The following is a 17,453-nucleotide window of genomic DNA, read 5'->3' as shown; positions in this document are numbered from 1 at the left end:
TTTAGATAAAATGTGTAGAGGTATGACATGTCTGCCGCCTTAGATAACATGTGTAGAAGAATGACATGACTGCCGCCTAAGATAACGTGTGTAGAGGGATGACATGTCTGCCGCCTTAAATAACATGTGTAGAGGGATGACATGACCGCCGCCTTAGATAACATTCGTAGAGGGATGACATAACTGCCGCCTGAGATAACATGTGTAGAGGGATGACATGACCGCCGCCATAGATAACAGGTGTAAAGGGATGAAATGTCTCCGCCTTAGATAACCTGTGTACAGGGATGACATGTCTGCCGCCTTCGATAACATATGTAGAGGGATGACATGTCTACCGCCTTAGATAACATGTGTAGAGGGATGACATGACTGCCGCCTTAGATAGCATGCGTAGAGGGATGACACAACTGCCGCCTGAGATGACATGTGTAGAGGGATGACATCACCGCCGCCATAGATAACATGTGTAAAGGGATGACATGACCGCCGCCTTAGTTATCATGTGTAGAGTGATGACAACTGCCACGTTAGATAACACGGGTAGAGGGACGACATGACTGCCGCCTTAGATATCATGTGTAGAGGGATGACATGACAGCCGCCTTAGATAACAGGTTTAGAGGGATGACATGACTGTCGCCTTAGATAACATGTGTAGAGGGATGACATGACTGCCGCCTTAGATAACATGTGTAGAGGTATGACATGACTGCCGACTTAGATAACATGTGTAGAGGGATGACATGACTGCCGCTTATATAACATGTGTAGAGGGATGACATGTCTGCCACCTTAGATAACATGTGTAGAGGGATGACATGACTGCAGTCTTAGATAACATGTGTAGAGAATTGACATGACTGCCGCCTTAGATAACATGTGTAGAGGGATGACATGACTGTCGCCTTAGATAACATGTGTAGAGGGATGTCATGACTGCCGCCTTAGATAACATGTGTAGAGGGATGACATAACCGCCACCATAGATAACATGTGTAGAGGGATGACATGACCGCCACCATAGATAACATGTGTAGAGGGATGCTGTCACGCTGAACTGTCATCGTCATTAAATGTGGATCTGTGCATACAGAGCGATGGAGCCACGAAGATAAACAAAATACTTATGTTTCATAAACAGTCTAATGTACATGCAAAGTGTATATCAATATTGCCTTATGCAAATATAATATGTTCAAAGGTGGTCGAATTGAGCATAGAGTATATTGGGCGCTATATAAATTGTGTACATTATGATTAATATATAGTGACCTCAAAAAAAGGTGGAAATCCACATCGGTCTAAACTACTGTTAAAATAGGGGAGGTGCATTAAGCCCCTAAATTGTATGAATGATACAAATGAGAGAAGTATTGGTTAACTTCAAGACCGAAGTGTCTTTATTATATCTGACATTAACAAATACATACGACATAAAATATATACAAAACAATGATAAAGGAAAATATAGAAATGTCCGGATGCAATACAAAGGTTACATTCAAGTTAAATACAAAAATAAAGTTTTGTCAAAGCATCAAAGACACTGCAACAACTTAAATAATATTGAAGTTGTAATCGAACCATACATGTTACACTAAACAAATATTATCATTATCATTTTGAATAACCAGCTGATTGCTGGATGTGAGCATGTTTTTAAATTTATGCACAAAACATGTTCAAATGTGATGATGCAATTGATATATGTTGAACTCAATCTCACACGTATACTGATAAAGTACCACCATTTATACATATTTTTTGCTTTTCAAGATATCTAAGATAGGCGACACAAACACATTCTATTTCATATTTTAGTAATCAATTGATAATATTAAAATCGATATTGTTTAAAATATGTTTTAAATCCACATCCACAATATATTAAAAAAAATATTGGATGTAGAATCATTCAATAATTTTAATATTTGCTTTTAAAAATTAATTTTGGTTAAATCAGTTAAAGAGTAATAGTTCCCTTGAATCGTTTCTGTACGGAACATGCGTGCATTTTTGCCTATATTTTAAATATCTTCAGCAATATATTATTTTGGACTTTTACATCTGTTTAATAGTGTTTGTAGTCTGCTAAGTGTTGATTTCACTTGTTTGGGAGCGGTGTCAATAGATTGGTGATTTGATTGATTGAATTAACCATCTCGTATAAGCATGACGTCACGTAGTGTCCGTTATTGATCGTCAACTGTATTACTAAAGCAACTACCTACAAATGAGGTAAGAGCATTCAGTGATGAGACAAACAGACAGGTCTCTTTGACTCAGGTAAATCAGGTACTGGGTATTACATTCAGTGATGAGACAAACAGACAGGTCTCTCTGACTCAGGTAAATCAGGTACTGGATATTACATTCAGTGATGAGACAAACATACATGTCTCTCTGACTCAGGTAAATCAGACACTGGGTATTACATTCAGTGATGAAACAAACATACATGTCTCTCTGACTCAGGTAAATCAGGTGCACGGTATTACATTCAGTGATGAGACAAACAGACAGGTATCTCTGACTCGGGTAAATCATGTGCTGGGTATTACATTCAGTGATGGGACAAACAGACAGGTATCTCTGACTCAGGTAAATCATGTGCTGGGTATTACATTCAGTGATGGGACATACAGACATGTCTCTCTGACTCGGGTAAATCAGACACTGGGTATTACATTCAGTGATGGGACAAACAGACATGTCTCTCTGACTCGGGTAAATCATGTGCTGGGTATTACATTCAGTGATGGGACAAACAGACAGGTATCTCTGACTCAGGTAAATCAGGTGCTGGGTATTACAAGAGACTATCAATTCATCGGAGAGTAGGGAAGACAAGGCATTGGCAAAGAAGACGAAGCGATCATGTGACAACTGCCAGTACAAGCATAAAAGAACAGCCTCATTAAAAATAACTGGATGATCAAAGTCACGCTGCATTACAGCCGCACTTGGGTAAATACACGAAAGTACATTTGATTTTATCTTACTCGGTATCGGAAAATATTGGAACAATTATTTACTCGGTCCAAAGTGAACTTCTTTAATAATTGTTTTTTAACATTTTCTCTTCCTCGTTATATATGCCATCACGTGCCAATATTTTTTTTTCCTCAAATATATACCACAAATGGAAAAATCAATATTTATAATTGACTAGGATACCTGATTTGATTTGTTTCAGACCGGTTGACCCTGTCTGAGACCTGCCTAACGATTTAAAGGTAGACCGCTATCTTAGTGCGATGGTGGCTACTATATGTTTTATGTTGAAGGACACAGCATGACCGAGATCAAGGGTAACTTATGTCTCTCAGTTATTGTAATTAACAACAAACATCATAACATAGCCAGATCGTGGCCGGAATTTATTGAGCAAGAGAAACCATGGTGGGTGACACATGCTGTACGTGAAACGCCCATCTTCAGAGTAGCTAGTTTCATGACCTTTTAATTTAAATATTTGCATTTAATGCATTGCATTAACTTTTGCTTTATTTTCTTTATTGGTTTACATTTTTTTGAACTGTAAACTTACTTTTGTATATGGTTAAGCTCGGTGTTCAATTGCAGGCATGAACGTAGTTATAACTTTAATACACGTCTGCATATTTTCCATCACATATGGGATTTTTGGTGATAATATCTTACCCAAAGTAAATACTTCATAAACGTGAATCCGATTGTGATTGTTCATCACTTTGAAAACTGTCATAGTTTGACCTTCCGGCAACGGTTCGTTTTTGTGATACACGAGAAATCCTGGTACTGGATAGTCTTTCTTTGTAGAATTTGCGAACACGGCTATTTACAGAGTATGACAAAAAGATAAAAACTCCCTGTAAGGAATTAATAATTCCAGAGATGATAGAGAAAACTGACAAAGGAATAAACGCATCTATGATTTGAAAAGTCCACGTCGCGCCAGTAAGAACAAACAGTTTAACATAGAGAGGAAATTCCTGACGTACGTTTTTGTTCGACGGAACTTTTGGTGCCGTTGAAATTTTGTAAGCTACTACGACAAAGAATACGATGTTGAAAACACAAACCAAAATTACAGGCGATATGAAAGTAGCGATCACTGACTCAAAAGATGTGAGGAAACATTTTCCATTCCCTGTGTACCCAAGGTTATCAACCTCAAACACAGTCACAGACAATGCTATATATAGAATCACAATCAAGGCCGACATCCCGAAAATATAACAGACGTAACAAAAGCAGGTCCATCTATGAGCACGTTTGACTTCCTTCAACGGAAAAACAAACACCCTGAACATATGAAAGGAACATATGTTCATACTGAAGAAGGTCGATAGCCAGAAGAAGTGAATACAGATGGCTATGATCGTACATGGAATTGTGTGTTTAGTTTGTATCATTCCAAACTGCGTCAAACCCTGGGAAAAGAATAGAGAGAATATGAGACTCATATTGTTTTTACCTGGTATGGTACGTAGTTCGGCAAAGAAACAGTACGTCAGGAAGGTGATGATGAGACACACCATTGATAAACACGTGCACAAAAATGACAGAACACCAAGAATTGACGACAGCAAATCCTGTTCTGACTCCGACGTCCTACCTTCTATCATTTCTTTAAAGTCTTCTACGCAAATTAACACTGACGTGTTGGCTAAGAATTCGTAGTTTTCAAAAGAAAGAACTGGTCCGTTTGGCAGTAATGTCATCCTGCGCGATCTGCTGTCAATTTCGTATCTGTCCTTTTCGATTCTAACTCGTGGACACAACAATAACTTCGATACTAATTTCAACCTGTAAGCATTCCTATCATATTTCAAATCTTTTTGTGTTACACGGAAACAGTTTGCTTCAAAATCTAACAAAATTATCTCCCCTGGCAAATCTAAAGCTGAATGGTGTGTCTCAACTAGTATATCAGTGTCTAATATGTCAGTTTTGTGGATAATTGTACGGTTTGTTAAGTTTATCAACCTACTTTCTACGTCATACCTGTTCACCACGGCCTCTAAATAGAAAGACGTGTAAAAAGAAAACGTGATGTTTATCGTTTCACCTAACTGTATATGTTGTCTGCAACGGTTAGCTGTCGATATGTACGAGGAAACAATACGCGGCGAGGTACTTAACTCATATGCTATATATTTATATACAATGTTTTCCAAATCGTATAAAATGTTTTCCATTGCAATATTCTTAGATGGAAGTACACTTCCCGTGAGCCTTAGCGCCAAAGTGTATCCCAGGGAAGATGTCAACTGAAGAAGAGGAATGCAGTTTTCACCTTGCAGCATCTTTCCTCCAGCGCATTCTTGTAAAATGCAAGAACTCTGAAATAAAGCAAAGATGAATTGGTAACAAGAAAAATAAGTATATTTTTTACTTCAAAAAGGTTGTTCAGAATTAGTGACCCACTAGTGTTAAAGCGAATCATGCTACCCGAGATACGTATAGTTCCTAGTACATTGATATTCAATGCGCTGGAGGGAATCAACCCTAAAAAACGATCCAATTTAGTAACAAACGGAAGATTATGAAAATAAGCCAAATGAAATTCTAGAGTAGCATTTTTAACAATGAAATCTCATTGATCACTGATATGATGATCTTCCTGCTTTTGACATTAGACATTGTTTACCATTTCGATAGCTTTGGAATTTAGACTTGGATGTAAATTCAATACACTGTAAACATTACATTCTGCTTGGTTATATTCGTCAGTGAGGTACTGGCTAATCATAATCATTAGAAATTGTTCGTATCAATCCATTGTCAGTGTTAGACTGTGATGAATGAGTTGTTATTTATTACATACTTACTAATAAATACGTTTTTTGTGTATATGCGATACGACACAATTGCTCTTACCTATATCAGCCCTCGCCGTATCACACCCCAAAAGCCGTATTAGCCCCGACTTATCACACCCCAAAACCCGTTTCACACCCCTTTTGGAAATTTATCGTTTTTCAATATTTCAAAAGAAAAATAGATAATAAGATAGTAGCTTTTATTAGTAAGTATGTAATAAACAGAATAAAACATACCTTTTTCCATATCACACCCAGTATCAACCCTCGACCAATATCAGTCTCGGGTTGATACTGGGTGTGATATGTATTATTCTCTATATATTTTCACGTACACTAAACAATTGTTTTTCCATTCCTCTATTATTGTATGTGTCCTATCTTGCGTTTGATTATTAAATTGAATGGTGCTTAAAATAAGTAATTTGTTTTTATTCAATCCTATAAACATTTGAATTGGTAAAATAATCATGATATATAGCTAACAAGTGCCCGGTATATCGTTGGCATATATAGCTAACAAGTGCCCGGTATATCGTTGGCAATACGTGCGGGTAGACAAATCTATGTTTAGTATCCACTGCTTATTGTTTATTTTCAAACTGACAATGTATTCGTTTCTCAATAAAGTGCTGAAAAATCGCATCAAACAAAATAGAGTTTCTCAGAGAATGCTTCCTCTGAAAGTGAACTTCCTCATTCGGAAATTTCTCGACAAGGATCGAATTATTCATACGTTCGAACGCAATATACAAGTATCCAAGATCAACCGCTAGGCCTTTCTATGCTTCTTCAGGCAGACTGATGTGTATTTCAGTACATAAATTCATATGAATGTATAATAATTGTGTTTTTCGGTACCTAATTAGAAGTTCAATTTAAAATTAGTATCTGTTATATTCGGATTCGAGATAAGCGGATTTTGTATTCTATTATACATTGTGAAACCTTAATAAAACCTTTTGTACACTTCATCTTCCACAATACTGCTCGAGTTGAGTGCATGTTTTTTTTTGTTTTTTTTTAATGGATGATGTCCTTATTTCCATTGATGAATTACAATGGTGTTACAGCGGTTATTATTATATATTTTAACTCAACATGTGGTTTTTTTAGAGTACTAAAACATTTCTTTAAGTCATGTATAGTAGTGTTGAAGAAAATTAGTAAAACCAAAGCAATTATTAACAGTAGCGCAGTGGGCATTCTTGATACTCCAGAGCTTACGCTCAATTATTTAGAGTTTGCTATGACAAAATCGAAGGTTCAGTGTAGAGCGTATATGAGCATAACCCCTGGAGTATCGAGAATGCGAAGTGGGGAACATATCTGCTTCATAACCATTATTGCCAGGGATCGTATCTTATTGTTTTGATTTGTTTCTTTATTTTTTTAACAAACAACCCCCTCCCGTTTTGATTTGTTTGTTTTCGTTTTTAGTTTAGTTTAGTTTTTATGTCAACAAAGTAAGATGCATGTGGTATTGTAACGAACATGCAAAAATATGCAAGAAAAGTGGTAAATACCTTTTCTATGTCGTAAATTTCGTTTTCCACACAATGGTTTCCGTACGAGGTGAATACATTGTCCACGCCGCTTGATAACTCTGGTGAAGCGCTGATGGAAAATAAATCCCTTATTGTAGATGTAATCACGCCATCAAACTGTATGTCGGTTCCCGGTGAACAGGACAGGTCGTTATACCAAGAGTTGTCGTCCGTTGTAACTGCAATCTCAGTGAACATAGGAGGGGGTAACGGTGGTAGGGCATTGCATAGCATACAAAAAGCGTTTTTGTAAGGCTTCATAGAAGTCACTTGTGGATATCTTTCACAATCATCACTGATAGTAGAATTGTTATCCACGTAGAATCCCTTTAGGTTACACGACGTGAATTCAACACCAGTATCAAGTGCCGTGTTGCACATCTCACAAAATATGTTTTTATATTTTTTTAAATAAAAATCCCTCGTTATCTCTGTAAAGTAGTGTAGGCAAGCCCATTCGATATCGAAATCATATACATCCCAGTTTCCGGTAACATTACACGTGTGTATAGTATCCGGAATAAGTTTGCTATTGTCTAACAGGTCATAAACGGTAGAGACGGTACAATGTTCTCCTTTCCCGTCATGTTCCATCCGAGTGAAATCAGTCAGCATATCTTGCAGGGATACATATCGTTCGGTTTGAAACGTAAAATTGCATTTGATCATGAGATCTAGTGGATCGTATTCTGGCTCTGTTCCGACGTCGTCCGAAGCTTCCTGTCCCTCATTACAAAGAAAACAGTATACGTTACGATACAGAATACCCGAGTTTCTAGATCTGACTGGAATGTGAAAAATACCAAAAGATGGTCGGTCTACTTCACATTTGTCTTGAAGAGTGAAGTTAGCAAACTCTTTATTTCTGTAACATTTTGAAACCGAAAGTGAATTCTCAAACTCGTTGGTGTATTTTACCGGTCCACTCATTGCAAACTCGGGACAGCACCGCGATATAGTAACGCACATTGGGTTACATATGCATTGCTGGTATGGACCATAGGTGTCGACTGCTGCGTTACCGGGGCAGCGTTCTTCGAATCCGAAATGGAGGTAATGAAGAAATAACAGTTTGGAAACATTTACGTTAGCACTGAAACGCTCGTCAGATAGAATGACAGAAGAGTTGAATATGAGTTTGGGTATGTTTACATAGGGTATCTCTCCATGGCGGAAAGATTTTATCCCAAATACTGCTTCATATGAATTATCGTAAACATATTCCCATTTCTCCCATGCTATTATGGTTTCTGCGTCCATAAATGTGACAGACATGTTGTTTACTCTATTACACAAATAACAAAACCTATTTTTAAAAGGATATGCTATTTGTGATTGTGGATATTGAAGACATGCCGATTCTAACTCAGAATCATACGTGTCCCACATCCCAGTTTTGTTACAAGCAGAAATAAGGGGGCTGGTCTCTGGTTTACTGGGGTTACAAACAAAACAGAAAATGTTTTCAAATCCTCTATATCGTGACTGGATATTTCTGCAAGCAAAATCTATAGCTGCATCATACACAGGCCAGTGTCCGGTAATATTGCACGGTTTCAGGTTTAGGTAGATATCCTCTCCGGAACATGCAAAGTGGCCAAGTGTACGAGGTGACAGATAGTTCATCTGACACATGTTATCTAGGCCGGATTGGAATATTTCCTCGTAACTTGACAACTGGTTGATGTCTACCATTCGGTCACATTCTATATTAAAGTTCCAGTTGGTAAAGTTGTTTCCTTGTCCGTGACATTTTGCACAGTTGTCGTTCCTGAAGACAACATTGTCTGTTGTAGAGGACACAGGAACAAGTGTTATTTTGTTGGCATTGTTGTATTCGTCTATTGTACATGCTATGTTGACATCCGGAGGGGTATCCGGCGGACAGGTCGTTACCATCAGTGCAGCATCTCCGTGAGTGTCGTTAGACAGTGCGAGGCTAACACACGACATATCGGGATACCGGAACACGATATCCGGACAGCAGTTCTTTTCAACAAAGCAGCTGGTCATATTGCATGAACAATGTGGGCACGTAATGATGTGAGAATATCCCATAGGTGTTGGAGCTCTCTGTTTGTCCGGCAATGTTACCGAGCTAGGGTCACATAGGTAATCAAATCCACACACAAGTGTGTATTCTGTCAGTATGCTAGTGGTGTTTATCCGTTGACCAAGTTCAATGGAATGAACAAGCATTGGAGGGAGTGACCAGATAACCAAGAGGAAATGGAGGATCATAACTGGTGTTTAAGGTCGAAAATACAGTTTAGGTATACCACTGCAAGGTGTAACGGTGGTCACGATGGTCACGATGGTGTGGCACCTTCTAATTGTAAAAGTGACTGATAGTGATATAAAAGCTTGTCCACTTCAAATCGCACGATTCTTCTTTTGTTCCTTTTCTCTTTCCCTGCTTTGACAAATTAAAAAGACAACTTTTGATAGTTTGTTTGCATCAAACGCTTATAAATAATAGTTTGCTACAGTGATGACCAGTAGGTGACAATCCATTGACGATGAAATTATGCTAAATATATTTTCTCAGGCGCAAAAAAATATGAATTCCCCTTGATACCAGGTCGCACACGTTATAGCTATATCTCGTGATGATACATAAAGATATAGCGTGAAATAATAGCTTACCCCCTATTATTAGATGAGCAATGAGTAAAGTAACGCTATTGATTCAGTCGTGTCTTTATACCTACACCAGACTATGCGATAACCAGATATGAACAAAGTAAATTAACAAATATGCATCTAGATTAATAAATGCAAACACATATGTAAAATAACCATTTATAGATTTATAGATGTGTATAGACACAATAAAGCAATCATTTGCTCGCTAAGTGACGAAATAAGACCTAATTTTCGTTTAGAATTCTTTTTTTTTCATAAAATATTAAATACGTTGTATTGTTTTCCTACAGTATGGTATATTTGGTTGTTTAAATAAAGTTAATAACTTCATTTTCTTTAGTAACTATTTTTATTTATTATATAATAGTTATTTATAATAAAAGATAAAATAATCTGATACATGATATGTATAAAAAGTACACATAGAGTGCTATCATTTCAAAAATGTTATAACTTGTGAACATAATGAACATCTAGTAAAAATAATTTGAGAGCAGTAAAAACTGCATAAAGTCAGCATTCTTTAAAACAAAAAGACATATTTGTCATTGCTATATGACGGAGCAAATACTACATGATTGCATTACTGACTTACCTGGTGGACACAATATTACTCTTTGCTCTTAGCATTCTAATGTGTTCTCTATATAAATCCTGATATTGATCCGTGACTACCCGATAATTACAACGACTCGCAGGAAACCCCAGCACAGGCGTAAAACAGGAAACATCTTCTGTCCCAAAACATCGGAAATGTCACGTGATTAATAGTTAAAGTCAAAATATATCAATTTATCACATAAAACCGAATACAGGTAATGCGTGCATCACGTTTTATAACAAACAAGAGCAAAAAACAATTTGACTGTTCAAATATTTTGTAATTAATTGTTCGCAATCTGAAACAAATTTCATCAGCATAGCCAGACCGTGATTTTCCAATACAAATAATAGAATAGCATTATATTTAACTATAACATATGAATGACGTCATCCATGAGCTGAGCGTTACTGTACAATTTGAATACCAGTCAGACTGCCTTTATATCCGAAATCACAACATGTAGTTTGTTATCCACCAGCGTTAATTATATCAGATTTACGCTGATATATGATATATATTGAAATGCGTATTCTAGAAGAACATGTGCTTGTTAACCACTGGGTTTGTTTTTATATTAAACAGAACAAAGGGAAATATAAATTATCGTTCTGTATATCTTGACTTGGTGCATTTTAAACATGCCGCTTTACCATTTTGTGCAACAGCCATTTCTCCAGAAGGAACGTTCTATTTTCTATAGTTATGATAACTTTCCAGATAAACCACAACGTCATAACACACAAGATCAAACTATTCCACATATCCACACACAACGACAGGATAAACGTCAGTGTCATTATACATACACACTGTACCAGGCTTTAACGCACTTTATTTAAACCCCCACGGACGAAGTATTCCGTCAAAACACAATGACAAAATAAACCTAAGCATCAACACACAAGACAAAAAAAGGCCAAACCAGAACGGACAAACAATCCAACAACATCAACACAACATCAGATACATTCCTAAACGACAGCGCACACTGACAAATTAGACCCCACGTCAATACACAAGGACAAATTAGACCACAGCGTCAACACACAAGGACAAATAAGACCATAGCGTCAATACACAAGGCCAAAATATACCACACGTCAATACACAATGACAAATTAGACCACATTGTTAACATTCAGGGACAAAATATACCGGTCCAGGACAAATTAGACCACATTGTTAACACACAAGGACAAAATATACCGCTCCAGGATAAATTAGACCACACGTCAATACACAAGGACGAATAAGACCACACGTCAATACACAAGGACAAATTACACCACAGTGTTAATACACAAGGACAAATGAGACCATAGTGTTAACACACAAGGACAAATAAGACCACAGTGTTAACACAAAAGTACAAATTAGACCACAGCGTCAACACACAAGGACAAATTAGACCACACGTCAATACACAAGGACAAATTAAACCACACGTCAATACACAAGGACAAATTAAACCACACGTCAACACACAAGGACAAATAAGATCAAAGCGTCAACATACAAGGCCAAAATATACCACAGCGTCAATGCACAAGGACAAAAAACATCACAGCGACAGTACACCAGGACAAATTAGACGACATTGTAAACAAAGACAAAATATACCGCTCGAGGATAAATTAGACCACATTGTTAACACAAAAAGACAAAAGATACCGCTCCAGGATAAATTAGACCAAATTGTTAACACACAAGGACAAAATATACCGCTCCAGGATAAATTAGACCACATTGTTAACATTCAGGGACAAAATATACCGCTCCAGGATAAATTAGACCACAGTGTCAGCATACAAGGACAAAATATACCGCTCCAGGATAAATTAGACCACAGTGTCAGCATACAAGGACAAAATAAAGCACAACGTCAACACCAAATGACAATCTATATAGCACAGCGTCACATTGATATTATTTGTTATACATTATACTTAAAAGTAAATTTTAACGTAACGAAAAAGTACAAGTACAAATTTCACGACACAGTGACAAAATCGAGAATACAACTGACATAATTCGAGCACAAAGCAATTAATTATTGGAGATATTATCAACCAAAAACCGGAAGCGGAACCAGACATTCCGGATGGTACATTTCCCCCGTATTACATAAGTCATCCGTCATAAAGTTTCCTGTCCAGTCCAGAAATGTTTGTCTGTCGCTAATGACCCAAACACACTGACCATGTCATTAGTCATGACAAATAAGGGATCCGCCAAGTAGGAAATCGGTCGTTTTGATGTCCAGTCGTAGATTACCTACTACGTCACGTTGTATATGTGTATATAAGTTCATCAACAGAACACATCTATGCAGAAAACGCATTTTGTGTGAAGGACATGTCACAAATGTATTAGATTCACGTTTTTTCTGTAAGTCTTGGCATTATTTTTTCCAGTGATTCTGAATTCATACGCGTTAATCTTTACACGTCCATGACAGATAGCTTTATTGGATCTGTCTTCCTCGTGCGTTCTATAAATTCTCGTGAATAATGTAACACCATAACCTGTTTACTGAGAATATTATCATGCTCAAGTACGGGTTCTGTACTCAAACCAACTTTCTTGGAATTCGTTTAAATACTGTGACGTGGGCAAAAGTAAAGTGTAAGCACTGAAGACAATATTTGGTTTTAAATTTCTCCAAAACTCTTCCAAATCATAGATAAAAAGTTTACTTGTATTGATTTGTTAACAGAATACGACATTTGGCTTAAGCGCAGAATCTGAGTTTCAGCATGAGAACAGCTTCATGAATTTTGGCGCGGGTTATATATATATATATATATATATATGTTTATAGTGATGTGGGGCAAAGAAGTAAATCCAACAGTGTGGACAAGTTTAGGTTGTCAAATTTTCGGAGCGATACGCTCCTTTTTCAAGATACAGTGAAACAGAACAGTTACATGTACATATACATCATATTACAAGAAGATAGAATTGATATACTATAATTGAAAATATAGCTATTATATAAAACCAATAGTCCCCTCGGCTAAAGACAGCCGAAGGAAGCAATTAAGCTGAGAGCATCGCGGACAAGGAACGCTGATGTAGAGGACCTATTCTTGCGCAAGATGCACTGTCATATGAGTATATATATGGTGATGAATAGACCTTATAGATCATTGAAAGTTAAAGACTTAAAGTACCCTCACTACAAATATAGGTAACATGGTCCTTTTTTCCCCTTTTTTCTAAAGAATTATTTTACATGTTTCCCTTGATTTATCACCAAACCGCTTTATAATGCCAAAATTTACCTAGACATATAGTGGCAGTATAATGAGGTTTTACTGTACTAGTAGCTTTCTATTCCATATATTGTGGTAGCACCAAATTAATCAATGCGCTTACCTGTTGAAATTTGAAGTTTTTTATTGTATCAAAATATGTATGTTTACAGTTTATGCCAATTCTTTAACACACTGGACAATTTAATGTGTAGAAAATCAAAACAACAATTATGCAACAATACTTGTATGGTATCACAGGTCTGAAGTCAGCACACAGGAGTCAGGATCACACAGGTCTGAAGTCAGCATGTGGGTATATAGTCCAACAATGTTTCACATCGTTAAGTTGAGTTTTATTCATATTTTCTTTATATTCGTATAAATATCTGCATATAGTTTATTAACATAAGAAAACATCATTAAAATGTTAAAATACTACGCATGATTATATGCCGATTATTTTTTCAGATTTTTTGGGAAAATGGAGCTAAGGAAATTTTACTCTTTAACGTGCATTGATATGGGGCCCAGTAATATGTCTTTGTAGACGTTAATTTCTTAAAGAAGTCTTTGAATATATAGTAATTACTGTATTAATGATAAGCCAAGGATGAATAAGATCATAATTAGTCGTGTTGTATGATTCTTGTCTTTGAAACATGCTCAAAATTATGTCCTCGTAATAAAAGTACAGCGGCAGAATTATATATATTAACACCTCTGACACACAAACAATGCCACGTTAGCAGTCATCGTAGGACACCTCGACTCCTTTGGCCTGATTCTGTAGCTACAGTCTATCCTGGTACGACATCGAAGGGCACCTCGACTCCTTTGGCCTGATTCTGTAGCTACAGTCTATCTTGGTACGACATCGTAGGACACCTCGACTCCTTTGGCCTGATTCTGTAGCTACAGTTTACTCTGGTACGATAGACTCTTTGACTCTGCTGGTGAACTATCCGACCCCCAGAATAGCTGGAATTTATCCTGGCATAAATGGCATCTTGATTCTGCTGGTGAGCTTTTAGTCCCCGAGGTTGGCTGTAACTATGTAGCTGGAATTGAAGGAGAAATTATCTTTTATCAAAACGTTGTAAACCTGTAACATTATTTTTCATTAGAACAATCTTAACATGGGTTTACTTATTTTTTACCGTTAATACCTTTTCCATGTTATGCATGGATGAAAAGATGTAATGGTGCAGTAGAATTTTACTTTCTTTGGCTCTCTGCATCGACATTCAGGAGTTTTAAATAGGTCCTTCCTTCTTCGTTTTTTAGTGATTCTGTTAAATGAAAATGGATAATTAAAAACTATGAGAGGAGGAGCGGAATCGAGACAGTTACGTGGGCGTTTTATGTGAAATACAATTTGATTGCACGAGAACTTAAAATGGAGGCTTCGTGGTCAGACGGTTTTCGTCTACTTGATAACGGACGTAAAACAATCACAAGATAGTTGTTTCATGTGGGTGATACTGTTTAGCAGGCAATATAATCAACAGAAGTATGGCCGCTCGGAAATAATTCTCTGGTGGTTTCGTGCACGTTGAAGGTTCAATGCAAATACACGTGTTATTGATTTCCATACGGACACTAATGTAAACAACCTGGTCGGGTTAATAAAATGTTTATAAATAATAATCAAGTGTAATGTGTATGTACCCATGAAATACTGGAATAACAAGGACAGTGCTTTGTCGAGCATCTCCAGTGGCTTGTAGATTACAAATAAATGAGAAAATATCAAATTCACGACTACCATGTACAGCACGTGCGCACAACACTGCGGTTCTTTTTTCTCACTATGATTACCTAACCTATGTAATTAAAAAACACATTTGTCGATTTAAATTTCTGCTTGTTTTTACCTGATTGCTTTTGTTGTTAATGTTGTTGATAATCTTTATTATTTTAATGACATGTTCATTGCCATAGCACAGTCATGAGAAAACAAGGAGTTCCAAAGGTAGAGTCAACGCCTATGGATATTTAACATTATCGTCGGCCCCCGCTTGGAATTTAAAAACAAGATATATCCAAAAAGGTATGGGTATAGGAAGCTTAAATCAGGAACAGTGAGTTTCAGAACTACTTTTATGATAAATGGGACCTCACCGATTTACACCTGTGTGGGTGTTAAAGGTGCGGTAATACAATTCCTCCTAGAGCATTTAAATGACACAATTACCTTAACATTATATCATCATCGTGTGCAACATAGTCCAGCTGTTATTTCGATACCAAATATAACATTATTTCAATGAAGAATTGTTCTTTTTATTGAAAATTAAAGCAGAAAAGTATGTGAAATTGTATTACTAATGAGCAAATTTCCATTTTTGACACGTTAATTTGAATAGTTCTAGAACTAGTCTATTTTTCATACTTGATTAAAAGTTGGCTACCAATAATATCTTTCAACATCAGGAATTTCAAAAATAATCACAACCGGTTTTGTCATATAACACGATTGATTCAAAAAAAGAAAAACAGAGCTTTCTTTCCACTTTTTCTTTAGCTTGTGTTTCTTCAGGACCGTAGGTCATTGGGTTTTGATATTTGGCAAGTAGGTTGTTCATGTTAATGGTTTGAAGTTTTGTAAACGTTGATGACCTCAAATGTGCTAAAAATATGTTTGTATGGGGAGTCAGACAAGGATATCTTTCCTTGCTTTATTTGTTAAGAGTTAACGATATAAATAAATGTAATACTCCTTCATATTTTGTTTAATGAATGACAATAAGCAAAAAAAATATAATAATAACTAGAACTGTAAGCCAAAGACTAACTAATATCCCCTCTCCTATATAAACCAAAACTGTAAGCTTAATGCTAACTAAGGCAAAGCATTGCAAAGCTATCCATAGTCTCCCACCAGTAATTATTTAAGTATATATGTCACTGACATACTTCATGTACTCCCTCTCTATGCCAAAACATACTTCCATACCAAATCTTGTTATCCCAGATGAACCAGTTTTGCTGAATCGTCCTAGTAGTTAAGAAAGAGTTGTCGAGTCAAAGATTTTTAACAAAGGGACATAACTTCTCCAAAAGGGTCGAAATGAAACAAATACTACCCAGATGCACGTACCCTGATGCACGACATCAGGGGGTAATTACCATATCTATAAACATTCATTGAAATCGGCCCAGAAATTTATGAGGCAGACACAGTTTTTTTTTAACAATGGGCCATAACTCCTTTTTAAAGGGTCTGAATGAAAACATACTACTTGGATGCACAATGTCAGGGGGCAGTTACCATATCTGTAAACTTCCGTTGAAATTGGCCCTTTAGTTTTGGAGGAGTTGTCTGGACAAGGATTATTCAACAAAGGGCCATTACTCCTAAAAAGGGTCAGATTGAACAAAATAATACCTGGATGCACACCATCAGGTGGTAGTAACCATATATCTGGAAACTTTCGCTGAAATTCACCCCTTAGTTTTGGAGGATATGTCCGGTCAAGGACTTTTCAACAAAGGGCCATCACTATGTAAAAAGGGTCAGAATGAAAACATAATGCCTGGTTGCACAACTGCAATTGTTAGTTATTATATCTGGAATTTTTCGTTGAAA

At 36.6% G+C, this 17,453-nt stretch overlaps 1 protein-coding gene across 1 annotated transcript; it reads right to left on the bottom strand.

The window, feature by feature from the left end:
* Positions 1-3,658: 3,658 nt before the first annotated feature.
* Positions 3,659-9,767, bottom strand: LOC110453698. Its single transcript, XM_021502762.1, has 2 exons — positions 7,337-9,767; positions 3,659-5,330 (listed from the first exon to the last, which is right to left on the bottom strand). The coding sequence occupies exons 1-2, from the start codon at positions 9,596-9,598 to the stop codon at positions 3,681-3,683; spliced, it is 3,912 nt and encodes a 1,303-aa protein (XP_021358437.1). The 5' UTR covers positions 9,599-9,767; the 3' UTR covers positions 3,659-3,680.
* Between the last annotated feature and the right edge of the window lie 7,686 nt (positions 9,768-17,453).

The sequence above is a fragment of the Mizuhopecten yessoensis genome, unplaced genomic scaffold (genome assembly GCF_002113885.1).
Source record: "Mizuhopecten yessoensis strain PY_sf001 unplaced genomic scaffold, ASM211388v2 scaffold7491, whole genome shotgun sequence".
In the NCBI taxonomy this organism is placed as follows: Eukaryota; Metazoa; Mollusca; class Bivalvia; order Pectinida; family Pectinidae; genus Mizuhopecten; species Mizuhopecten yessoensis.
Note: the sequence above shows the minus strand (reverse complement) of the source record. Positions and strands in the feature narration are given on the sequence as shown.